The 24891-nt window shown below is 43.3% G+C and overlaps 1 protein-coding gene across 1 annotated transcript; it reads left to right on the forward strand.

Annotated features, from left to right (window-relative positions):
- The first annotated feature begins 173 nt into the window (after nucleotides 1–173).
- Nucleotides 174–24299, forward strand: SOAT1 (sterol O-acyltransferase 1). Its single transcript, XM_088524872.1, has 16 exons — nucleotides 174–191; nucleotides 2820–2949; nucleotides 10480–10538; nucleotides 13820–13962; nucleotides 14058–14117; nucleotides 14536–14643; nucleotides 16008–16290; nucleotides 17324–17402; nucleotides 18110–18191; nucleotides 18874–18919; nucleotides 19924–20053; nucleotides 20516–20613; nucleotides 21108–21206; nucleotides 22210–22345; nucleotides 23241–23386; nucleotides 24239–24299. Exons 2-16 carry the CDS (start codon nucleotides 2826–2828, stop codon nucleotides 24293–24295), a joined length of 1650 nt encoding a protein of 549 aa, XP_088380998.1. The 5' UTR covers nucleotides 174–191; nucleotides 2820–2825; the 3' UTR covers nucleotides 24296–24299.
- The last annotated feature ends 592 nt before the right edge of the window (nucleotides 24300–24891 follow it).

Consider the following 24891-nt stretch of genomic DNA (forward strand, 5'->3'; position numbering starts at 1 on the left):
GGGGGGGGGCGCCCACGTGCGCCTCACGTGCTGCCCCCCCCCGCGGCCGGCCACGCCCACCGGCCAATGGGCGGTGGCGGCGGCGGCGTGGGGCCCGCCTCCTGCGCGGTGACGTGCGCGCGCCGAGGGGACGGGGTGGCGCGGGCGCCGAGGCGGGAAGCGGCTGCGCGGGGAGAGTGGCGGCCCCTGAGGTAACGCGGCGGCAGCGCGGGGCGGCGGGTGCGCCTCGGCTCTGCCGCCGGCCTGGCTGCCCCAGGCTCGGCCTGTCCCGGCCCGCCCCCTCCCCTCCATCTCTCTCTCTCTCTCCCTCCCGCCTCTGGTCTGGGGCCGCGCGGCGAGACGCTTCCGCTCTGGGCCGTTAGAGGGGACGGAGACGCCTCGGGCAGCTCTGAGGGGAGGAGAGCCATTTCCCGTCTTTATTTTATTAACTTAATTGCCTCCCCTTCTTGGGCGGTCTGCGTGTCGCGGCGAGCTCCTGGCCTTAACTTCATGTCGGCGCCTGTCCGTGCCCCAGAACGACGGGAGAAGCCGCGGGAGTCTGGACGGCCCCTGGCTTGGGGCAGTTGCTTAGGGTAAACGCGCCGCAGCGGGGAGACGGGTCCCGGCTGCCTGAAGCGTGCAGATTCCAAGGTGCAGCTTGTCTCCTAAGGCGTGATTGTAACGGGCAGCGTTTGGAAAAGCAGGGAGGAGAAACTCTTGTTTGCTGGCATCTCTCTACAAGCACTGTAATGTGGTCAAAATAGCCATAAACTCACTGGGTTTCTGTCAGATGCTTGGATAGTGGGGCGTGTTTGTGGTTCCTGGTGCGCAGCAGGTGCCTGAGTGGGACGAAAGGGGTGAGAGTTTCCCAGATGTGGGCACAGACTTCCTCCTGGGACTCATCCTGGTGCTCTGGTGTGATCCACCTCGCGCTAGCAGAGACTGGGGGGAAGGTCTGACGGAACATGGTAATGTTATACCTCTTTTTCTGATGGAAACTGCGCAAGGAAAATGTTTGTGTCTTCCTAGGTTCCCCAACAAAACTCTTCTCTCTTGGCCAAAAGGACTTTGTCACTTCGCAATCAGAATTATGTTGCTTTGCTGCAGATTTACATAAAGTTAGCTATCATCACGACTCTCTTGCCTCATCACTTTTCTGCACGTGGTTCTTCCTTCTCCCATCCTGGATCTCTTCTGATTTCTTTCTTTTAGCTTTTCTGTCAAGTACTGCAGCTACCCTCACAGCTACGCTGGATAGGAAGGAGTATCGCTATCACTCCGCAGTTAGGGTGGAGAATATGATGATAAAAGAAGCCAACTCTGGTGCCCTTCACGGGAGGGACGTGCTCTGAAGAACAGTGTAGCTTCAATGAGAGACACTGGAGAGGTTCCCTGGTGGCCCCAATGCCCCCTGTTACCCCAAATCCTATTACCCATCAGGTATCTTGCATGTGTAAGAGCAGAAGGGTTGAAGTGTCCACCTGTCCAGGGTCTCCTCTAGGTGGGGAGGCAGGATGATTCTTTGTGCTGAAAAATGGGATAATGTCCGTACTTGGCAGTGTCTGGTAAAGGTGGGAGGTGAGGAATTGATGTCTTTGTGCTGGTGATTGTGTTGCATTTAGTTCCACCTCCATGTGAGGAAGAACTTCTTTCCTGTGAGGGTGCCAGAGCCCTGGAACAGGCTGCCCAGAGAGGCTGTGGAGTCTCCTTCTCTGGAGATCTTCAACTTGCCTGGTTGGCACCCTGTGCTCTGGGTGTCCCTGCTGGAGCAGGGGCTGGGCTGGATGATCTCTAGAGGTCCTTTCCAACCTCAACCGTCCTGTGATTCTGTGATTTAAAGCCAAGAGAGTTATTTAGGAGGGTGGTAGCAATAGCTGTTGACAGAACTGGCAAGAGTAATTACATTTTTGCAAAATTTTCCCTGTGTTTTATAGTGCTCAAAAGGAAGGTGGGAGGCGGCTTTGCTAGAAGGACAAACAGAGGAAGCTGATGCCAAGACAACAAGTAATCATAAAAGTCTCATTTCCTTCTTGCAGAAGTGCTGGTCCCAGTATTTTGAATAAATAGGACCTTAAATAAGTACATTCCTCCTTCCCTCCACCCCCACCAAGAACTTTCTGTGTTTCTGCTTAAGTCCAGTAGTTGAGGTGCTCACTGCAGGCAGTTCTGTACTCAGCTGTAACTATTTGCCACCAAATCCAGTCAAATCCAGTGTGCTTCAAACTTGATTCTCTCTTCCTGTTTTTCCCTTGGTTTGCAATATGACCATTGTCTGGTGAAATAGAGTACAAGGATCTGTTGAGGAGGCTGCTTTTTCAGTGTAAAGAGAAGAAGGGTGGGGGGGGGGGGAAGGCTTGACAGGAAGGGGACTGACTTGACAAGATCTTGCAGGTGATGTGTGTGTGGTTTCTTGTTTTGTCTTTTTTTTTTTTTCCTTGCAAAGCAAGATCTCTTGGAAGACAAATTTTGCAATGAGATTTGCTATTAAAGCATGTGCAAGGGCTTTTCGGACTTCAGGATTCCCCAAAGAATTGGAAGCAACTTTAAGTACACAGTTAGAGTTTTAGTGGGGAGAATGTTTCTGGTAGTAATGATGAGGAGTTTGCTTGGCTGTTGTGCTCCTTAGTGTTTGTAGTCGGGAGAAAAAGGAGGAACTGTGATCCACGGGAAATGGCTGATGCACATATGTGTTATCCCCTACCCTTTTCATTTTTAATGTCGGAGGGGGAAAAAAAATAACTTTATACTAAAGAAGGCCCTGTAAATCTATTCTTGACCAGTGTAAAGAATAAATGAGTTTCTTCATTAATAATTTCCTATCCCTTTTTTTGTTGAGCTAGACAAGAATGGCGGGTGAAGACTGTGTAAGAAAACGTCAGCCTGGCTCCACTATGACCTGCCGAACCTCTGAGAACGAAGAAATGCAGAGGAGACCTGACAGCGAGAGAATGCTCCCAAATGCAAGCAATGGTGTGAGATTTTAATGATTGTTTTTATTTTTGTTTAGGATTAATTCCATATCTCCTCTAAGGTGTCCTTCCCAGCTCAAAGCTATTGCCTCTTCACTCTTTAATTTCAGTTATTTTGCTCTTAGACTGGTTTCCTTGGGAGACCAGTTCCATTTCTTAGTGGATTCAGGTTGACCCGGGTCAACCTTGGCTGCCAGACAAGGTGTAATACAAGAACAAAGAATTGAATTTGTGTTAATTTGTATATGGCCACATCAGAGGTAATATGACTTGTTTTGTGGGTTTGCTGCTGTGGGTTTTCTGTCCACTGACTTGCAGGGCAATTGTATGGGTGTCTAGGTTTTGCCTATGGACTCTATGGACATTGCTAGTCTTGGCTTTGAGTTATGCTGTACCTTTTAGGAGCGGTTGTATTTTTTTGACAAAATTATTGGAGGGAAAACCATTGCACAAACCAATTGACATCACTGAAACCTTTAAAATCTCATTCTACAGTGTTTTGTACTAGTCAAATAGACTGTTTTGATAATGCTTTCAAGGAGTTAGTGGCCATTGGAAAACAAAATATGATGGGATTAGAGGCAGGCTTCTATTCAATCATCTGTGCAAACGCCTTAATTTACACATGGATTTATGCTCTTGCTGGCTTGTGGTTGAAGAATAAATATAGCTATAATAATTACCACTTTACAGATGGGTGTACCCCTTTTTTGATAAGGCTTTTCATTTTTAATCCCTCCGAAATGCAACAATGTCATTGCAGATAGATAGTGTGGATTCAGAGCAAGTAAATGTTCTGGGGCAGCTCTTGAATGTATGCTGAGCTTTCTTCCACAGATATATTCCTACTGGGTTTTGCTGAATATTAGGCTCTTAATGCTTATTTTGCATGGTAAATATTTTTTTACAGGTAGGTGAGAGCCATAATCTGGCAGTTATATCTGTTTGGGAAGACTCATGCACTTTTGTGAAATGCTGGCAAGTTACCGTGTCCCTTTTCTTGATTCCTTCTAGGGCTTAAGTTGGCAAACAGATTTGCAGCATTGTGAGCAGGCTGGGGTTTTGAGCTAAAACATCCCGAAATGAATACTCGGATATCATTCTAGACTGACACATCTGAGCTTGTCCGTAGCTAAGTGCAAAGCTGTACTCGTTAATACAGTCCAAACTGCAGTAAAGGACAGCAAGGAAAGCTGAGAGGAATCCTGTTCAGCTGACACCTGGAGTTTCTGCCTTTCTGGGTTGCTGCCAACTGAGGAGAAATGTCATGAAGACTTGTTAGCAGTGTTCCTGGTTTCTGCAGATGCCTCACTCAGCACGGGAAGCAGTGCAAATGCCACAGCAGGTAGGAGGCACAAGTTGGCCTCTAATGCCTGGCCGTGTTATAGGACATGAGGAGGATGCATCCCTTTGGCTAGAAGCTTTTCTGTACAGTGGGGCTAGGTCAGCAGCTCTAACGCAAATTAAGGCTTCCAAAGTTGAGGAAAGTGTTCATATGTCCCAAATATGTGGTCCCTTCGTTGTACAATATTTTTTACAGAGTTTACACCACTAACAAGGCTGAAGGAACAGCTCAGGTGAAAGAATTTCTCAGGGAGATGGTTTCCTTTGTGCTAGCCATTGACTTGGGAATAGCTTTTCCTCAGGCCTTAGTCTTCTTATATGCAAAGGCAGCTTGAGGCTAATGGTTTGGTATGTCTGGCAACATCTTACTTACACCAATGCATCTTAATAGTAGATGGCATGCAGAATTTTAAACAAGACACGTTCAGTGGGTCAAGAGATTCCAGCCTGGCTGTAACTAGTATGTAGGTAGTGTCTTTGTGGCAATTCTTCCTGTAGAAAAGCTAAACCACTAATGTCATATCCCACCTGATATGTGGTATCTTCCCAGATTAATGCCTGAATCTGTTTTTAAACTCGAGTTTGTGTAAGGGGGCAAGTGATTTATTTCCAGAAGTTTGTGAATTCCTTACAGAGACCTATAGGCCAGTTATCCCTTTTCTGTTAAGAATAAAATGTATTGACTAACCTGAATGTGTTTGGAAGCATAATTTGGAGGCATAATTACTTCTATGTATTGGTTTTAGAAAAAAAGTTCTTGGTTCTTACATTTCTATAGTGCGTGTGGGGTTTTTGTTTTTGTGGGTTTGGTTTTGTTTGTTTGTTTTCCCTGCTCCATCAGTGTTGCTGGAAATGGTCTCATTGCTTGCCAAGTTCTATGACTGAACAGTTTGTATTCAGGTCTATCCCCATTTATAGTAAAGTGGAAACGTTCCTAGCTTTGAGATTGCCAGAAGGATTTTTTCTGTGTTTGTGTTAGTCTTGTGATGATTCAGCCTGTGATTTTGCTTCCACAGAGTAGCTGAATTTTAGTCTCATTACATACTCTTTTTTTTTCCCTGTTGTATTGCCTCCAATGTCATATTTAAATAAATAATCTTGTACTGGCATAGAGTCAAAAAGTGATATAGGCAGTGATAATTCCTTATTGAGAATTAGACCTCCTTAGTAAGAGTAGTCCTAAAATATGTAAATGAATCTAAAACTGTTCTGCTTAATGAGATATTGATCATAATGTATTACCTGTGGGAGAAAAGCTGAAATGGTTGCAGTAGGAACTAGCTGGAGAGATTTTTATAAGGTTGGAGAAGACATAGCTCTTCCATATGCACCTGAGATCCTCTAGAATCCTGAAATTACACCATTCAAAATAGCAATCTGATGGCTGTGGAGTTTGCTGCTCTTTCCCTAGAAATCAGGAAAGATTGCAAGTCTGGTGACTGGTCTGTTAATAGACTAAGCCTGTTCAGTAAAGCTTGTCTTGAAAAGGAGCTGTTATCTTCTAAGGAAGAGGTTGCTATGGGTCATTCTTGGTGCGAAAGTTCATGAAGCTGCATGAATAGCATGTGCCTACTGAGGAAGGAGCTCCAGAGTAGAGATCAGTCCAGAAAGCTGCTTTACTGTAGATGTCTGACTTGCAGCAACAAGCGAGTTGTACAAGCTGTTTCTTATGGATTCGTTAATTTAGGATTAAGCTGAATTGAGTTTCTCGCATATATTTCAGAGAGATGGACTGTTGTCACTTTCAATCTTAAGTGGATTCTAGTAATAAAATAAAAAAACACAAGGGACATGGTGGCTCTCTACAAATTAGAGAATGCAGTTCCCTTTTGCTAGGGAAGAGTCTGTTTGGGTCCCATGTTCCTTTAGGCTTCACCTCTGGACCGAGCCCCTTGCCAGACTGCGATGCAGTCACATAGATCCTGTGGTCTCTGTTCCTTAGGCAGATCTGCTGAGCTGTGGAGTCAATTCAGTCATGACTTGCCTCTGTCTGCTGAGTGACCCAGTAAGTGAGCGTAACTCAAAATAATGCTTGCTAGCATCCAATTATTATGTGTTGTATTGCAGTGGACTGCAAAGCTTCCCTCTTTGCAGTAGATGAGCACTAAGGTTGCTTTAATGCAGCTGTCCTTCAGAAAACATCCCCAGTGATTAGAGGAGCCTTGGAATCCAAGTATTAGACAGTAACAGGAACTCCTTCTTTTGGTATTGCTGTAACCACATTAGCCATGACTTGCCCAATTAAGAAAGATTAAGGATAATATTTTTAAACCCTTCTAGGGTAGAACAATACTGGCTATAAAAGTATCAGCTTGTAGCTGGGACTTTGCAATGAGATGCTGAAATGAAATTTTTTAGCGTTGGGGAAACTCCTTCTGGACTGAGAGTGTGTGGGGTTTTTTTTTGTTTTGTTTTAAAGTTTGTTTTTTGTTAGACACAATCTTGTCTGGTGTAGATACCTGTCCAATCCACCTAGGAAACAACTTTCTTGAAGTACATGTGGCTATGAACTGTAGTTTGTTATTTATATAACTTTCTTAGCTTTTCTGCAGGGAGGCATTGTGTCATGAATGTTCTGCAGTGATTTGGACAGCAGTGGTTTCTCTGCATCATCCTAGCTGCTCCATAACAAATGTCCTGCCATAATGCTGTAACAGTTGGACAGAGAATGGCTCACAGTGCTGGACTGCAGGCAGTCCTGCTGTGGCTGCTGAAGTCATCACAAGGTGAAACCATGATACTGCACAGAAGCCCTGCCTTCATTCAAATGACTTAGTCCCGTTTGTGCCCTTGGCTGTAGTTTCAGACTTGGTGGTTAAGCAAAATTTCTGACTGCCTTCTAACACAGTTTGTATTGTAGAGCGTCTTCAGTAGAGCTGAATAGTTTAATGGAGACTTTTTGCTGGATCCCAAGCTACAGCACTAACTCATGTTCTGTAGTCATCCTAATGTCACTTGTCTATAGCATGTACAATACTAAGTTGAAAAATGGAAATGTGACTCTCGAACAGTTTGTATGAAACTACGTTTCTCAAATTTTTATCAATAAGAACTTCGCTCAGTTTTCAGGTGATCTTTTTTTAGCCTCGTTTCTGAAGGCAACAAAGCTTATTACTCCTTTATTCTTCTGACATTTGAGCCCTCTGGAATTTGGAGGGGTGCAGAGGTGTCAAAGATGTTGGGAGTATCTGTTCCAGCAAACCCAAGATCATTGTATAAACTTCCTACCAATACCACTTCTGAGGGGAAGGGAGCACAGCTTCCTTCAAATTGCAACTTCCCTCTGTGCAGCAGGGCTCTTTCAAAACAAATACTGCTTCTGTCTCCTGTGGAATTTGCTACTATTTCATAATAGTCTTCACTTGAGATTTTCTTAAGGGCTTTTAATTATTTCCTGGTCTCTTAAGACACATCCCAAGTTGCTTTAAATGCCAGGATGTGCTTACTTGTCCCATGCAACCCAGAATCCAACTTTTGTAATGATGTTGCAATCCCTAAACGATACAGATGAAGCCAGCTTTCCTTTTCAGTGTCAAAGGAGAACAGATTCAGATTTCTATTAGTGCACAATTTCTTTTGGACAAAACTGTGTGATGATTCCCTCCCAAATGCTCTTTGAGGTCATAAGTGGTAGCTTGCGCAATAGAAGATGAATAACTCGGAAAGAGGCTGAATTGCAGCTTCTCTGTTTCCTGTCTGGTGACTTGGTGTGAGTTTATTGGGCAGTGCTTGGCAGCAGAATGACTTGTTTGATCGCTCTTCTTTTCAGGAGGCTTTTTTTTTTTTTTCATCCTGGACAAGAGGCAAGTGAGCATACAAGCTGTTTCACTTGCTTTGTTACATGAGTGTACTAAAGTTCAGATCTTAATTTAGAGCATTTTTAAACCTTGGTGTGTTTCTAACCTGTGCAGCATTGGTGTGGGTGGAGTGACAAGGAAGGCTGTGTGTGATTTAGCAGTTACGCCATGAGTCTCGGACCTCATTTTTTGCACAATCATTAAAGATTTGCTTTGGGTGTCTGTAAAACTACGTCTGTCTTCTAAAACCTTTTAAATCAAAAAAAGTTTTTATTTCCAACTTCTGGGCAGTGGCAGTAACTAAGGCTTCAACTGCAAGTTTTGGCAGGAAGTATGTTGTCCAAGTTATAGCTATTTATTTGTAGCTTGGCTTATGAAGAAATTGTGCTACTTTCTAAAGTTTGGGGTCCTCTTTGGTGCTGTTGAGCAGCACCGGTCCTCTTTGGTGCTGTTGAGCAGCTTCCAGCAGACTTCCCAGAGTCTTAAAGACTCGCAGCTGCATGGAAGAGAAAGATGCAAGTTCCTACAAGTTTCAAGATGCAAGATGCAAGTTTCTTTTTTTATTTTTATTTTTTTGGAAGTTTCTGTGCCGCAAGTTCAGTAGCGCTTTCTGTGCTGCTGTCTAGCAGACAAGGACATGATGGTTCTTGCTGTTGTATTAACGGGAGGGTATTAACATCATTCTGAAGTGGGGAGCAGATGCATACAGGGCAGTTCTGCTCATGGGAAAGCCTGGTTTTGGTGAGTGGAGGAGGGAGCATTTGATTTCAGCCAAGTGCACAAGCTGAGTGGCAAAAAGGACTCAAACAGTCTCTTACACCCTTTGAATCACAAACTGCTTTCACTCGGCGAGTATAACAACGTAATAAGCTTGAATGCTGAGGTGATTTGCTGTTGTCAGAGATGCTTAGCAACCAGGGGTTTTTTGGCTTTTTTTTTTTTTTTTTTTTTTTTTTTTGTGTGTGTGTGTGTGGATACTAAACACAGCCAAAAATCAGTGTTAGTAATTCTTGTGCTTATCGCTATATTACAAAGTTGCTAAGTAATGAGTTGCTACCACTGGTCCATTCTTTAGTCTCCAGCTTGAGCTTGTGTAGCAATTCTTACAGACAAAAAATCACTTGGCTGCTTGATGTGGAGTGAGGGGATGTCAGACTATTGCTGTCATACTGAGGTGCCTCACAGAAGCACCTCTACCTAAACTGCAGATCTGGTAATTCAAGTTTACTGAAACATTATTACCAAAATTCAGTTTGAGACTTTTTTTAAACATGGCAATGTTATCTTAGAAACTGAATCTAGAAGTTGCAATACTGAGTTACCGTAAGATGTACGGTAGTGGCTATAAGGGCCAAAGGACACGCAAAAGTCAAGGTTTGCTGGTGGGGTAGTATCTCTTCATACTAACCAGTATTTTCGCTGGTGAGTATCACTGTCAGTCTTGGGTTATTTTCATATGCAAAAACCTCTCTTAAGTGACTTTTTTGTATTTTAGTTCTCATTACTGTGAAATAAAATAACAGGTAATTTGCCAACAGGGTGCAATCAGCACAGGCAAGTGTGGTCTTTATACACAACTTGTCTGAAATGGTAGTTTGAATTGTATATCTTGTTGCCCTTGATGTGTATAGTTTTGTATGTGTATAGGCCCTTCAGATGTGTTTAGTTCCTTATGCAGAAGACAAGTGGATTTTTGAACTTCTAAATATCAGTGAGATATTGGTAATGACAGTCAGATGATGATCATGACATAATTAGACCTAATTGTTTGCTTAAGTGATAAAGCATATTGAGGAACACAGACCAAAGTCTAGTATTTTGGTGGATCAAAAGGGTGGGAGTAATCAGGTTTCAGTACCAGCTGTTCTTCCAACTCACTGTTCTGCCTGTCTTCAGAGCTGCTAGCTTACTCTGTTTGTACAGATGGTCATGACTTGACCACCTTGTCTATTAACAACACAGAGACCTCCAGACAACCTAATCTTATGTCTAGTTCACTGTGCATAAGATAAAGCCCCGATAAAAGATCAGCACACTTGCATATGACCTTCTGGGGGTTGTTCTAGTTGCTGTTTCAAGGCTGAACACGTTTAGAGACCTTGAAGACTTGCAGAGTTGCTGATGGAAAATAAAGCTTTAAAAGTCCAACATGTTATCAGCTTTTCCCTGTCTTACAATGCTGTGCTTCTAAAGGAGAGTCTCAAATATTTGCTTAGAGTTTATAAACTTCGTGCAGCTTAATTGTGAACTTATTGGAACCTTAGTAGAAGCCAAAAGCATTTATGAAAAGTCCTGATGGCTAAGCTAGCAGATGCTGCTGCTTGTGTTTTCAGTCATGCGGGTCATATCACTGAAAATACAACTGTTAAATATTTGCTTTCCTTCCTTAGGCCGGGTTGATGTCGACCATGTGATAACAAGGAAAATGCAGCTAATAGCAGAAGCTGAGGTAAATATGATCTGCTGGATGCCGGTGGAGAGAAGGGGGATGATTTGCCATGGATGTCATTTTGCTCCAGGACAGTGCCTCTCCAACTCTGCTTCTCAGGAACATCCCGAGAGCAGTGATTGATTGATTGATTTTAACACTGCCTGCCCTTTATCCCTTCATCATACTTCTCGCTTTGCACAAAACAAGTAATATTATCAAAATGCAGTTCTCCTACGTGACCTCAAAAGAGTAAACTCCAAAGATAAGAGTGAACTTCGAAGCCTGTCATAAAGTTGCCTTCTGGCAATACCATTGTCTGCTGACCCGGCTTCCTTTGACAACTTGCACATTTAAGGGGACGTGCCCTGCCATCCACTGAATAATAGGAAACGTGTAGCCTGTATCCTACAGCTTCTCTTAACTATTGAGAAGACCTTCCTGAGCTTTTGTCCTATTCTTTCTCATGGAGCAACACCTGCATTTTTCTTCCCCAAGGAAATAGCATGAATATGTTTTGAGTTTAAGCTGCTGTTGTCTTAGCTGGGATGAGAAGAGGTTTGTGCACCTTTCCAAATTGCTCTGGGAGAGATGGTGTGTGCCCAAATTACATGCAGTTGGTTTACAATGAGCCACTCCCTTCATGCTAGCCATTGTTTCTTGGTACACAGCTTCTTCGGGGCAAATTGTCCTGCACTCTTGCTTCATTTTACTGCAGAGATTTCAGTGGTAAAGGTGAAGTCATCTAATGTCACAGTCCTATGCGCAACTTAGGAAAGGAACGCTTATAAATCAGAAGGAAAATGTCCTGTACCTTTGAGCTATTTCCCTGTATTACTCTTTTCTCCCCTCATGACGGGCAGTGGGTTTTGAATTTTCATCAGAAATAATTAGAGGCAATAAAATGTGATTAAAATACAATAAAATATAACTAAAGAGTGGGTAAAATACTGGAGAACTGCAAGTTTTCTTTCAGCAGCGAGCTGCAGGGATATTTGGCTTAACTTCCTCTGACTTCAGTTGAGTCAGCTTCTGCTTTTTATGGCATAGCAGTCTTCTCATACTTGCCTCTGACTGTAATGACTGGTTTATTTTTAAAATTGAATCACAAAGCTGAGTGGATTTGCCCGATTCATTGACTGGAAGACACTTAAGCTTCCTTTGGGAAGCTCTTTCAGTGCCCTGAAATGGTGAGGGGTGCGGCAGGGCTGCTATTGCTGTAGAAATTCTTTTGGTGTAGAAATTTGCTCCAAAAGGAGCAGGAATTTCAACTGTTTTTTTTTTTTTTTTGAAAGGGGTGTGTGTGCATGCTGTGAATTGAGATTAGGTCAGGAAGCACTGGTTTTGTTGCAAGCTGTAGTACTAAAGTACCAAAGTGTTCCAGCCTTTGTTTATAAAGGCAGGGGGAAAACCACCTCACCTCTGCAGGGGGAAAAAATCGGACTCTACCCCTGGGAAAGCAATTTTTGAGAGTAACCAACTACTAAGAATTGCTATTTCATTAAGTACTAGTGAAGCTTGTTTGTTTTACATTGGCAGTTGCCAAATAGGGGAAAATGATTAAGTTTAATATTAATTTCCCACTGCAGCTTCTGTTTTAAGAGATGTCTCTGTGTCTGATTGCTGTGGAACAGGAGAAACAGATGTGACCCTCATTTACTTCAAGGTCTTCTGGATTTATGTAGCCTCATGCCTGATTGCTGTATATGTTCCTGGAGGGTTAACCTCGTTGCTTGGCAATTGTCACATACTAGACAGTAGCACTCTGTAAGAATGCATCCTCCCAGGTTAAAATCTCTTGTGTTAAAAGAGGTGGTCATAATAGAGTTGTTTTTCCAAGTCTGCCATCTAAAAATCAGTGTAAGCATGTCTGGAAGATCAGAGCTCTATCACTGATAAGCAGTGTGAGTCAGTGGAAACAAACCTCTTTTAAAAACAGTTGTGGAAAGTTCTCTGGGAGACAAATCAGTACTGCAGTTTAGAGCTAAAAGCTGATTTTATTGGTCTGGGTTTTCCTTGCTTTGCTGGGCTTTATTCCTCTTCCTTCTTAACAAAAAAAAAAAAAAAAAAAAAGCAGCTCCAGCTTTCTCTAGCATAATAGTCAGTGAACTGTAGCGCTTGGTGACCAGAGCCGAGTGTCACACGTGGCCCTTCCAGAACGCACCCAACCTCCCACTTCTTTCTTGCCCTCACTGGAAGTGGGTTTCTCACTTCTCACTTGCTATCTGCCTTAAAGATGAATCTGGGCAGAAACTGGGAAAATCCCAGGCGATCCTCACTAATAGACACTTGCCCAACAACAACAAAAAACATATTACTGTGTTTCTAGCCAGTTCTTGAAACTTAACTGCCTCCTGTGCTGAAGGTGAGCATCTAGCAAAGCATTCTGGAAAGGCTTATGGTTTGGGAGCTCAAGGTTTGGCTTTCAGTCATGTTTTATCATCAGGCTCAGGCACTGGGAAAATAAATATCTGTCTGAGGGTTTGACATTGGGGAACTAAATGCTCCAAAGTCCTATAAATCACTAAATTTTCTGAAGTAAAGATATAAAAACAAATCTTGGGATTTTTAGGTTCTCTAAGCTGGACACAAAGCGAATGCATGCTTTTTCTTCAGGGAGTTCGTTTCCTGCTTTCCTAGTCAGAGGAACACTTGCTGAGTCTTGCACACAGACATCTAATATTGATATAAAGAACAAGAGAATTTATTCTGCAGCAAAGCATATAGCTTGTTAGAACTTAATGTAGCCCTCTCTACAGAAACAACTAACTTGGCAGTGGTAAAATGTTCAAAGTGCATCTTGCTTAAATAACTACGCTTGTGTGGGAGAAGTTCTCCAAGCCTTCATGTTCCAAGAGTAATAGTAGATTCTACCCACTAGATCTCTATGTAAATCTTGTTTCTAGTAGGTTTAATGCTAATGGTATGATAACTTCATGTGAAGTGTTTTCTGGGGCTCCCTCCTGAACTAACTTTTTTTTTTTTTTTTTTTTTTTTTTTGCGGGGGGGCACCATGAAATATACAAAATTCTTGCCACTCCCGGTGTTGGTGAAGGCCAGACTGTTTACTTTCCTCCTCTGTGTTGCATCTGATAGAGAAGATAAACACTATTCAAAGTCATCTGGCCTGAGATGTGTGAACAGGCCAGGATAAGAGCCTGATCTCAGCCAAGTTGGCACTAACTGTTGGCAGGTTGAATGGGAGCATTTTGGGGATGCCTTGCTCTGTCCTGCCCTGGCACAGATCCCTTAGGAAAATGTACTAGAGGCGTAAGCACCTTGTTCTGTTTCCACTCTCTCAGCAACTGAAGCCAGCTTTCATGAAGGAGGTGGACAGTCATTTTACAGAGTTTGTGAACAGCTTAGTGGCAAAATCAGCGCTCCTGGATTCTTCATCTTCCCTCTTTCCAGATCCTTGCTCAGAGAAGGACCTACACAAAGCCAAGTAAGTCAGTTTTAGGTTCATCCTGTAACAAGGTTACGTGTCCTGGGAGCTTTATTTTCTTTATGGTCTTGAATGTTCACCTTTCCTGTTTGCAGGACTTTGAGAGCCCCTCCAGAACATGGCAAGATCTTTACTGCCAGGAGATCCCTCTTGGAGTGAGTAGCTTAGCTTTATTTTCTTTCTTTGGAAAAACTAACAAAAATGCCTTTGCTAGTAAAGCAGTCTTCTCTTTTTCCCTTCTCCTGTTCAAACCTCTGTGGACTAATTTATTTTTAATCTTCATTTCTTTCTAGCCCACTCCTACTACAACTTGTAGGGCTTTTCTAATGCAAACCTTAATTACTGTTTTCTTGGTATAACTGTGATGATGGATAAATATCATTTATTTGTGGATAAACTGAGGAGGTGACAGGCATGGAGACTGACTTCTGAATTTTGCATTAACTTTTGGTCTCTTGAGTTGGGATGGCAGTGATATCTCCTTACCTTACTGTGAAATGCTTGGAAAGCTAATGTGCTGGAGATGTGATGTTCCGTGTCCATGCCCTGATAGCATTTGAATCTCTCCCTTAGTGAACTCTTCGAAGTGAGTCACATCAGGACGATCTACCACATGTTCATCGCTCTTCTCATTGTCTTCATCCTTAGCACGCTTTTAGTAGACTTCATTGACGAGGGAAGGTAAGAGCCTGTGGGAAAAGCAAGGGGCAGAGTGGGTGGATGCTTCCAGAGAAGCAGAGGTGCCTGAAACTGCCCAATGGTGAAGGAAGGAGGAAATGTTTTCCTTGGATGCCCTTGCAGAGGGGAAGAGGGTGAACTGAAATGTTTAGAACACGTGCTGAAATAGCTTTTGCAGTGAAGTGATAATATCAAAGCAGATAGCTAAGCATTTACAAAATCATTCAAATGTGCATTTCCTGAGGGCTGTGGTCAGTGCAGTTAGGTCAAATGCTTAGCTCTCCAAGACTGATGAGAGGGGTTTTTACTGAACATGAACCACTTTGGTTCAAACAGTGCCGCTAGCGAAGCGGCAGCTTTCAACTACCTGTTTTGGCTGAGGGGAAAAATGTTTATAAAAACACTTGAGAACATTGGCAGTCCCTTCTCTTTCTAGAAGTAGCAATTCTGGTGCTTAGAGCCTCACTTTTTCTAAGTGAACACCCTGCATACCTGTATTGTACAGGTAGGCAATCCTGAACAATATTGTGAAAGACTGCTTTCCTCACACTTGCTTGTTACAGCTTGTCGAAAAGACTATTTAAAGTATCAGCTGTACACAAGTTGGATTACACATTTATCTTGTTGATTTGTCTTATCTTCGGTGTATAAAGCTATAGTCGTCTTGATAATAATTGTCCCTTTTGTCAGGGTATTAAAACTGGCTTGTGCAGTACTGAATACTGCCGGGTGGATTGTAACTTAATAGTAATATGGGCACTGGGAAAATAGATATTTCTCCCTATAAAGTCAACTAAAAGGGATGGGTTCTTTGTGATTATGGAGGAGGAAGAAGAAAGCTGCTCTATCCTACCTCTTCCACCCAAGCTTGATTGAGAAGAGCTGCTTACACATAAAAGAAAGTTCTGACTTTGGCTAGTCCTTCTTAAATTTTCATTAAGGAAATGAAGTATCTAGTGTTCACATCTTTGGAGTGACCATCTATAAGTGTCCCCAGAAGCTCTTTTGGACTGTGATTCTGCAGTGGGTTTAGTTACATGCTGCTCCTTAGCAGGGATGAGCTTGAGCACAGTGTTAAAGCACATGCTGGTCTTAATGTGCTTAAGCCCTGTGGGATTTAAAGGTCAGCTGTGCTTGACAGCACTGATGACTTGAGTCCTTCATCTTCTGATGTCCTTCTTGATGGTCGCTTAAGTCTGCAGCAAACAGTTCCCTGCTTCAGAGCTGAAACTGCCCCAGGAGCTTCTCACCAAACTGTCAAACCACTATAGGGGGAACTTGGTCTTCTCTTGCCATTAAGTTAAACAGAATTGTGTGTTAATGAAACAATGGATGCTGAATATTGTCTTTTTGTGTGTGCCTTCTAGGCTGGTCCTGGGATTCGACCTTTTGGTCTTTGTTTTTGGAAAGCTTCCTGTTGTCTTCTGTACTTGGCTCTGCATGTTCTCTGCCACCGTGGTGGTTCCCTACGGCCTCTTCTCCCAGTGGGCCCAGAGCTACAGCAGTTCCTCCCACCGTGTTATCCGTTCTGTCTTCTACGGAATGCTGTTCACGCTCTTCCAGACGGTTGGGCTGGGGCTTGGATCAACCTATGTCACTATAGCATATGCCCTGCCTCCAGCTTCCCGGTTTATTGTAATCTTGGAACAGGTGGGTCTCTGCCTTGTGTCTTGGGATATGCTCAAGACCCTTTTCAAATGGGAATGGTCCCTTTTCCAAAAGGGACAGATGTGTGGGTGGATTTTTTTTTTCATATTCACTAAATTAAGCAAGAGCTGTAGATGAAGTTAAGCTCTGAGGTGAAAACAGACTTCTGTGAGACAGATCTAATGAGGGAGTAAATAGTAAACTTTATTTTGGCCTGGAAACCCCTCTTTTTACCCTATTCAAGGACTTTATTAATGTTTTTGGAACACACTTCAAGGCTGAAGCATTTATTTCTGTCTTGTGGATGCTAAGCACTTAAAAACAAGCTTAAGAACCCTTTGTGCCATAGTTGAAAGGAAGCTGTAACATTCCTCTAAAACCAAAATAAAAACATAGCCAGCAAGGGGTTCCTGTTTTTTCTTCTCATCACAAGAACCATCAGTGTGTCTATAAGACAGATCCTCAGTAAGAGCAGAGCTGCTTTTTCTTGAAGGGTGGATTCACATGTAAGACCTTTCAAGCCATCAGGTTGAAACAAAAAGGGCTAGAGATCAGAGTGCAGGCTTGCGGACAATCTGTCTTTTGGTTCTTCAGTTCTAAAACAAAAACCTTGCGTAGCTGCCACAGGCTTTGTACGTGGCACCACCTTATTCCAACCTAGTGGTGACTGCAATACCTCTTACCTTCACGGCTCACTCAAGACTTCAAAACACGCTGGGCTATTCAGATGGATAAATTTCTGTGTTTTGAATTTAGATTAATGCCGACTTGCTAATGATTTATTGATCTCTTTTTGGTTTCTTTGGAGTGCATTGGCTGTACTTCTGTAAGTGTAAATGAAGTACTTGGTTTTCCTGAGTCATGACCACTACTGCATTTCCCTCCTTGAGCTGTTCTAATTCATAAATAGGCTAATTCACTAAATAGGGCTGATTCCTCCAGCCACAAGCCTTTCATTTTAAAAGAAGTAAATTGACAAGAGACCAGGATGTTGAGTGGGTTATTCTGAGCTGCTGTCTCTATCTCAATCATGCAGGTCCGCCTTGTTATGAAGGCCCATTCATTTGTCCGAGAGAATGTTCCTAAGGTCCTGTCTTCCGTGAAGGAGAAGGCTGGTGAGTAACTTTCTGTGCTTCTGACAGCTGGACGCAAAGGGCACCTGCATTCCCTCCGCTGCTCTGAGCTAGCCATGTGAATAGGAGACAAATAATATTTGGGTAGGTGGCTGTGAGGAGGCTCTACACCAGCATTTTGCATTGTGAATTTCAGCCCAAATCTTTTGGTATTATACAGTTTGGTGTTATACAATTATGCAAAGCTGTTGATTTTAAGTCTTGCTTCAACAGGGCTTGTCTTTCCCTGCTCTTGTCTGCAGAAAATGCAGACCTCCCTGCCACCTGCTTCAGTGGCCTACTTGAAATGACAACAGTTCTTGAAGCACAAATTCTTTCAGCAAGGCATGTCAGAGCTGAGCATGAATCCCCATGTTGATATGGGCTTCAGAGCTTCGTAGAGTTATGATGATTGGAAAACGCCTTTAAGATAATAGAGTCCAACTGTTCATCTCCCCTGGGTGGGGAGAAAACATGCCAAGGTGTTAGCATAGCACGGCGTGTTGCTAACCCTACCTTTTAAACTGTTTCTTGAGACTAATTCCCCTTGATAAGTTTAACTTGCTTTATTTTCTCTGGATATCTTGCACATCTCATTCCAGGCTGACTTTTTTTGAGGTGAAATGGGCGGTAGGTTGTAAAAGAGGATTGCAGAGACTGAACCTTCAGTGCACAGTTTGAGTATTGCATTTTTTTCCCCTTTCTTCTAGGCCCTGTACCTATTCCCCGAATTACTCAGTACCTGTACTTTCTCTTTGCTCCCACCCTCATCTACAGAGACAACTATCCCAGGTAATGTGAACAATATCAATATAACGTTAAAGCAATCTAAATACTGAAGCTAGCATTAAGCATCCCTGGATGCAATCTATTCCATTTCTGAGTTCAGGTAGATCTGTTGGAGTCCTTAACTTGGCAAGGACAAGACAAGTGTCTTTGCAGAGTTCAGTCATGCAAACTCTCTCTGCCACTAGGAGTATTCTGACTTTGCCGTTGTGGTTTTACCTCTCTGGGAAGCAGCTGTATGAGCTAGCTGCTGAGTGCAAGTGGCTTGCAGAGGGGTTACACTTGAGTTTCAGGTGGCACTAGTAAGCAGCCCGTCTTGTGAGTTTGAGGAGGAGGTGGGTTGACTCATCTAAAACCAGGTGCTCCTGAACACTTTTGTTGCACTTTGACAGTGTGAAGTCAGCAATCCTGTGCAACTCCTGGGTGGATCACCATGTCCTATGTAATAGCAAAATGCTGCTCTCAAGTTACCTTCCCCTTTATGGTATTGTCTAAATTGTCTTGCTCTAGCTGAAAGGAAGGAACGAGTGATTTGGACAGATGTCTTGTAAGATCTTAAGAAATTAAGGACCTCTGAATTCTTAAAATGGTTTCTTTAGGGTCGAGGGTTTTAAAATCGGTAACTGAAGTGAGGCTTTTGCTGCCCTGAGATTATATTTAAATGTGACGTTGTGCATCCTTTTCCTAGGAATCCCACAATAAGATGGGGGTATGTAGCTACCAAGTTTGCACAGGTGAGTAATGCAGCTGACTAATACATTTTAAGAAATCATCCAAACTCTTGCTAAACAACTATGCCTTTAACAATAAGTTAAAGTGGTTTCAGGCTTATTAGAAAAGAATACCTTTTAGTCAAAAAAATCAAGAAGATCATCTTGAGTTCAAAAAACACAGGTGCTTAACTCAGCCTTTACAGTAACTTTCTTAAGTCAATGCCCTTCCATACAAGCTAATTGCATTTTGGGGAAAGAGAAGAGAGCAATGTCCACGCTGACTATCTCTGCACTGTTGTACTGCATTATCACATGTTCAGACCAGTTGTACTGCATTATCACATGTTCAGACCAGTTATGAAATCAAATTTTTGATAATTATTGAGCTTAAGTCTGACGTGGTCTTCACTTCAGGGTCAGAAAAGCCCATCTGGACATGAGCTTCAACAGCTGCTTGCAGGTGTACTTGCAAGTACTGTCTTTCAATTTTGAGGATGTGATCGTAGCCTTTGCTTTTGCATGATACATACCTGTTTAAAAAACCAAAAATACCTAAAGCATGGAAAGGCTTTTCGCCATCTGCAATCAGATCACTTTAACACAGTGACTTGTACTTTGAGGTCTACTTCTGGAGGATGAGTTCATGAGCCAAGTAAGCTCTGAGGCAGCTTGGCCTGTAAATACGATTTAATACTAAACTGAACCACACTTATTTTTCAATCCCTTCTGTTTTATCCCGCACCTAGGTCACAAGGTACCTTCCACACTTACATTGGATTAAATCTTTTGCATCATGACTTAAGTGAATAGCACCAAAAGGAATTTAAAACTGGTGTAGTTCACTGCTTTTGGCTGTCAAAGTGCTGTAGAGGTGTTAGAAGTTTACTTTGTCTGAATCCTTATGGAAGCTTATACATAGTAATATAACATAAAATACTTAATCTTATGCTGGCAGCTGCTGCCCTTCTCCTGGAGTTGTAGTTAATTGTGCATTTCTCTTATGGAGCCAAGTTGTTTTCTTCCAGGTGCTTGGTTCCCTTTTCTATGCCTACTACATCTTCGTGAGACTCTGCATTCCTCAGTTCCGCAACAGCAGTCAAGAAACATTTAATCTTCGGGGGCTGGTTCTCTGCATCTTTAATTCCATTCTGCCAGGTAAGGCCTGGATTTATGGGTCACTCTGCAACTGTGGAAGAGATGGAAGGGAGAGGAAGTGCTTTATATTAGACACGTTAAAGACAACAGCCCTTTCTGCCCTTCAGGGGTAGAAGGGGGATCCTTTCTGAGGGAAACAGCAGGCCAGGCTTAGCAATGGAGGTTTTGTGGGGAGGCTTTGGTGTTGTGGTGCCAAACTTCAGAAGGAACAGCACAAAATGACAAGTTGGGTTTGAATTTAAGCCTTTCAGAGCCAAGTCCTAGGCTCTGTGGCAGTCTTGCTGTTGCCCTCTGGTGTAAGGGTGACCCTGTGTGGTAAAAAATTGAAATACATTGACATTTTTTGTGTAGGTAGCATACAGGTAGCTGTTTTGGTGTGTTTAAGACTAGTCTTGACTGTTACATGCTCCTGACTATACCTGAGCAAAAAATCCTAATGCTTCTGATGCTCCATGTTTCCAGGTGTCCTGATCCTTTTCCTGGTTTTCTTTGCATTCCTTCACTGTTGGCTTAATGCGTTTGCCGAGATGCTGCGCTTTGCAGATAGGATGTTCTATAAGGTAAGATGCACAAGCTGTAGACTGTTAGAGTCAGCTTTTTCTTCTCTCAAAAGGCTAAGGGACGTTTTATAAAGCTTCTAGAATTACTTTCTCAAGTGGAAAGAGAAGGAAACTGGGTAGTTTAAACAAACAGAACATCCACAGTGTTTGCTTGTTTTATATTCCTAGGGTTTAAATTTGTTGCTACCCTGTAGAAGAGGGTAGGCCCTTTTAGTCTGAATTTTTTTAAGATAACATGGCCTGCACATGAACAGAAACAGCCACCAGACCTGTCTAATACCTGTTTAACGCTCTTTTCTTTTAGTATATCAGCTGCTGCATTCTGCGATGCAACATTTTACTTGCTACTAAAATGCAGTTTTAAGTGCAATGGTACACACTGTTTTATGGTGCTGTTTCTGTTGGTGTTACTTTGATCAGTGTTTTTGTATCCCTGAAAGGGCATAAAACATGAGTTATGCTTGTTTAGATTAGTTTTTATTCAATGCTTTCAGGACTGGTGGAACTCCACTTCCTATGCAAACTACTACCGAACCTGGAATGTAGTGGTACATGACTGGCTCTATTACTATGCTTACAGAGACTTCCTTTGGGTGAGTACCAAGCAAATCTCTTGCTTTTTTCATAAACCACGAGATATTTTTCCCTCCTCTTCCCCTTCTCCCCTAACCCAAGAAATAAGCTTGTCTGGAAAAGTGTTGTTGGGGATAGAGAATTTGCAAGCAGAAGAGAGTTAAAATATGAGTAATTTGTAGCTATTGTCCTCCATGTCTTTCAATGGTGTTCTGCAGTGACTTACACTTAACAAAATAGATCTACATTACCTTTTTTGTCTCTCTTTTTAAAAATAAAGAAATAAAAACAATGCTGTCACAGCTGAATTGTTTCTAGAAACCTCTGTCCAACACACTGCCTTTGTTTCAGCCCCTGTTGTCAGCAACTCCTATAGTGGTGTTCAAAACAAAAAACAGTTTCTTCCCCTTCAAGCTTTACAGCAAACTTCCCTAGCTATTTAAGTTTGGACAGTGACAAGTGAATAAGGACTTGTGTGTCTGAAGTCTCTTCTGATCTCAAGCTGCTACAATGGTAATAGCCTATAAACCTTGCCTTGCAGTGATCTAAAGGTGTAGGCTTCCAGCACATGGTGTTCAGGGTTAAGTGAAGGTTACTTGAACATTTGACTACTGAGCTAGACAGTACACTTGTCCAAAAGCAGCACTGCTGGCTGTTAGGTCCGTAGCTGATTCAGCTGGGTTCATTTGGCTAGCTCTCCTGGTTATACTGCTGTTCAGTATAAAGTCCTCTGTGTGTGTAAAATGGAGCTCTGAAACCTTCTCTGTGACACAACACTCAACTCCTGTTCTCTGTTTTGAAGAACTATGATAGATGGCTCATGAGTGGACTTGAGGTGAGTACTAATGCTGCAGAGCAGAAAGATGCCTGAAGATGAGTACTTAAAACATGTTGTGTGCTGAAAGCACACAGTGCTTCAGCTGTTTTGGTTGGAGCAGGTCTTTCTTAGCTCAGGCAAATGACTTTCAAATGAACAAACTTAAAATGCAGCGGAATAGCTTATCCTTTGTTGTTACCTTTCAGTTTTTTGGTAAGAAGTTCAGAGCAGCAGCTATGTTGTCAGTCTTCACGGTCTCGGCTGCTGTGCATGAGTATGTCCTGATTATCTGCTTCGGCTTCTTCTATCCAGTTCTCTTCTGCCTCTTCATGTGCTTTGGAAGTAAGTTCCTGAGTGTGAGTGTGGTGTAGATTTGGGGAGCTGGGTGATGAGTGTGATTCTTAGATAAGTTTTGTTCTTTTGATAGCATGTAAAAGACTACTGATCCCAACCTGCTCTTGACTCGCAGCACTGTTCCTTGTCCAGGAGCCCACAAAGGTGGGCCTGAACCTTCCAAATGGGTTTGTGCAGCTAATTAGCTCCGCACTGACAGACTGGGTTTGCAAACTTGGGTCTTGGAGACAAGCAAGACATAGATGGTGAGCAGGAGAAGACAATATATGATATAGTGTTGTTCATGTCTCAGAGACTGCCAAAGCTTGTCCTGGGGGTGGATGATGAGCAAGTTGAGAGCTTGTGGGTAAGGATTCAAGGGCAAGCTAATGTGGGAGACACTGTGGTGGGTGTCTGCTACAGGCCACCTGATCAGGACAAGGAGGCTGATGAGGCTTCTACAGACAGTTGGGAGTAGCCTCACGGTCTCAGGCCCTGGTTCTCACTGGGGACTTCAATCACCCTGACATCAACTGGAAATGCAACACAGCCAGGCACAAACAGAATAGAATCATAGCATCGTTAAGGTTGGAAAGGACCTCTAGAAATCATCTAGTCCAACCCCCCTGCACACGCAGGGTCACCCAGAGCACGGGGCACAGGACTGCGTCCAAGCGGGTTTGGAAGATCTCCAGAGAAGGAGACTCCACAACCTCTCTGGGCAGCCTGTGCCAGGGCTCTGGCACCCTCACTGTTAAGAAATTTTTCCTTAAGTTCCTGTGGAACTTTTGGTGTTTCAAGATGGGGAGGAATAGGGGAACATGCAGTAGAGTCAGTGGAAGTTTTTACTTATTAATCTTGAGGATTTCTTCTGAAAATTGCCTTTCATTTCACTTTTTTCCAGTGGTCTTCAACTTCATCCTTAATGACAGGCGGAAAGGGCCTATCTGGAATGTGGTCATGTGGACGTCCCTTTTCCTGGGCCAAGGTGTCATCCTTTGCCTCTACAGCCAGGAGTGGTATGCCCGCCAGTACTGCCCTCTGGAAAACGTGAGTGACTGACCTTCCCTGTGGAATAACTGACCATGCAAGCGGCTTGTCCTTTCTTGCCATGGGAACAGGGCAGGAATTAAGTGGCACGAGCCTTTCTGACAGTACGTGGGAACAGTTCATTAAATGTGTTCACTGTAGGAATTGCAGAGACTCTGGGAAGGCTTTGTCTGGTAGAATTGCTTACACTAGTGCTCCTTCTGTGCCTAGTGGTGTATCGTACTTGAAACTTCTTTCCCACATCTCTGAGAGGGCACAAGCCACTGCTTGAGAGCACGTTAGGCCAGTCAGGCTGCATGAATAGAACAGCAGCACTTGGTTAACAAGGTCAGGAGAAGCTCTTCCAAGGCACCCACAAAAACTAAGCCTAAAAACTGAGCCTTTTCCAGGGTCTGGTGTGGGTAGCAGTGAGTTGGTTGCTTAAAAAGCAGAAAAAGTAAAGGTCCAACTCTAAAATCAAACGGACAAATTATAGCTAATTTCTGATACCCTCTATTTCAAAAAAAAAAAATCTTACCATGCCAGTTGATTTCAGCCTTGCCCAAAAGTGCTTCCTGGAGAACTAAGCTTCAGTTCAAGTGTGCCTCGCTTTGAGCTCACGGGTGTAGGGGTGCCTGCTTCGTGGCAGCACGCACTGCTGGACGCGCCGTTCAACTGGTGTCACAGCTGGGCTGAGGGGGTGGTGGGGGATCAGCCTCTTATGGCTGTAGCTACTTTCATACCTCTCTAGTGGAGGCAGAGGAGGGCTGCAGGGTGGGAATGTCTTATCTCCCCTGCCAGGGGACCAAACAGACTTTCTTCAGCTGCTGCTATTTGTCTGTGACTCACACATTACCTGTCTCTCTTTTCCAGCCCACATTCCTGGACTACTTAAAGCCACGCTCATGGTCATGTCATACGCAGATGTAAAAGCAGATACCTTGGCTGCATCATCGCCACAGAAGATCAGAGTCATCCTCCAAGCATTTGGACCACTTACCCAGCTCACAACAGAGTCTTATAAAGGAAGTTGTGCCTCCTGTCTACTGGGGAGAAACTGTAATATTTTTTGTAACTTTACCGAGGCGACCCAGTTGAACTGGATTGTGACAGGCTTCACAGGCAGCATCTGGTGCACACTGTCCCACTTTGAGCCATTTTCACACCAGTAAAAACATGGAGCTGAAAGTGGAGTCTACTGGAATCTTGCTCATCCCCGGGTCCCCCAAATTGCTGCTCTTCTGAACAGTAGATCAGACTTGCTAGTTTTTTCACTGTTGGCCTCCATCCATCTCCCATCCCTTTGCAGTTACTTTTCCCTTTTGATAATGGGATGTGTCTGCAAAACTTGAAGTCTTTGTGACCCTGCTTGTTGCCGCAGCACTAAGTGACGGAGCAACAGGTTACTTGCATCTTTGCTGTGAACTTAGCCAAAGTATTCCTGAAGAGCTTTGAGAAATGCGTTCTACTGCCGGCTGCTCAGAGATTTAAAATGGGTAGAGGAAGAGGGATTGTCAGCTGACTCG

Source organism: Tinamus guttatus, unplaced genomic scaffold (genome assembly GCF_059628265.1).
Source record: "Tinamus guttatus ecotype Peru unplaced genomic scaffold, ASM5962826v1 Tinamus_guttatus_pri_ptg000215l, whole genome shotgun sequence".
Lineage (NCBI taxonomy): Eukaryota > Metazoa > Chordata > Aves > Tinamiformes > Tinamidae > Tinamus > Tinamus guttatus.

What these genes read in the sequence shown, in the direction of transcription:
- SOAT1 (XM_088524872.1), top strand. Translation starts at nt 2,826, where the DNA reads ATGGCGGGTGAAGACTGTGTAAGAAAACGTCAGCCTGGCTCCACTATG. An exon ending in GCCAGGAGATCCCTCTTGGA is followed by an intron (nt 14,118 to 14,535) that starts GTGAGTAGCTTA and finishes TCTCTCCCTTAG; the next exon opens with TGAACTCTTCGAAGTGAGTC. An exon ending in TTCCGTGAAGGAGAAGGCTG is followed by an intron (nt 17,403 to 18,109) that starts GTGAGTAACTTT and finishes CCTTTCTTCTAG; the next exon opens with GCCCTGTACCTATTCCCCGA.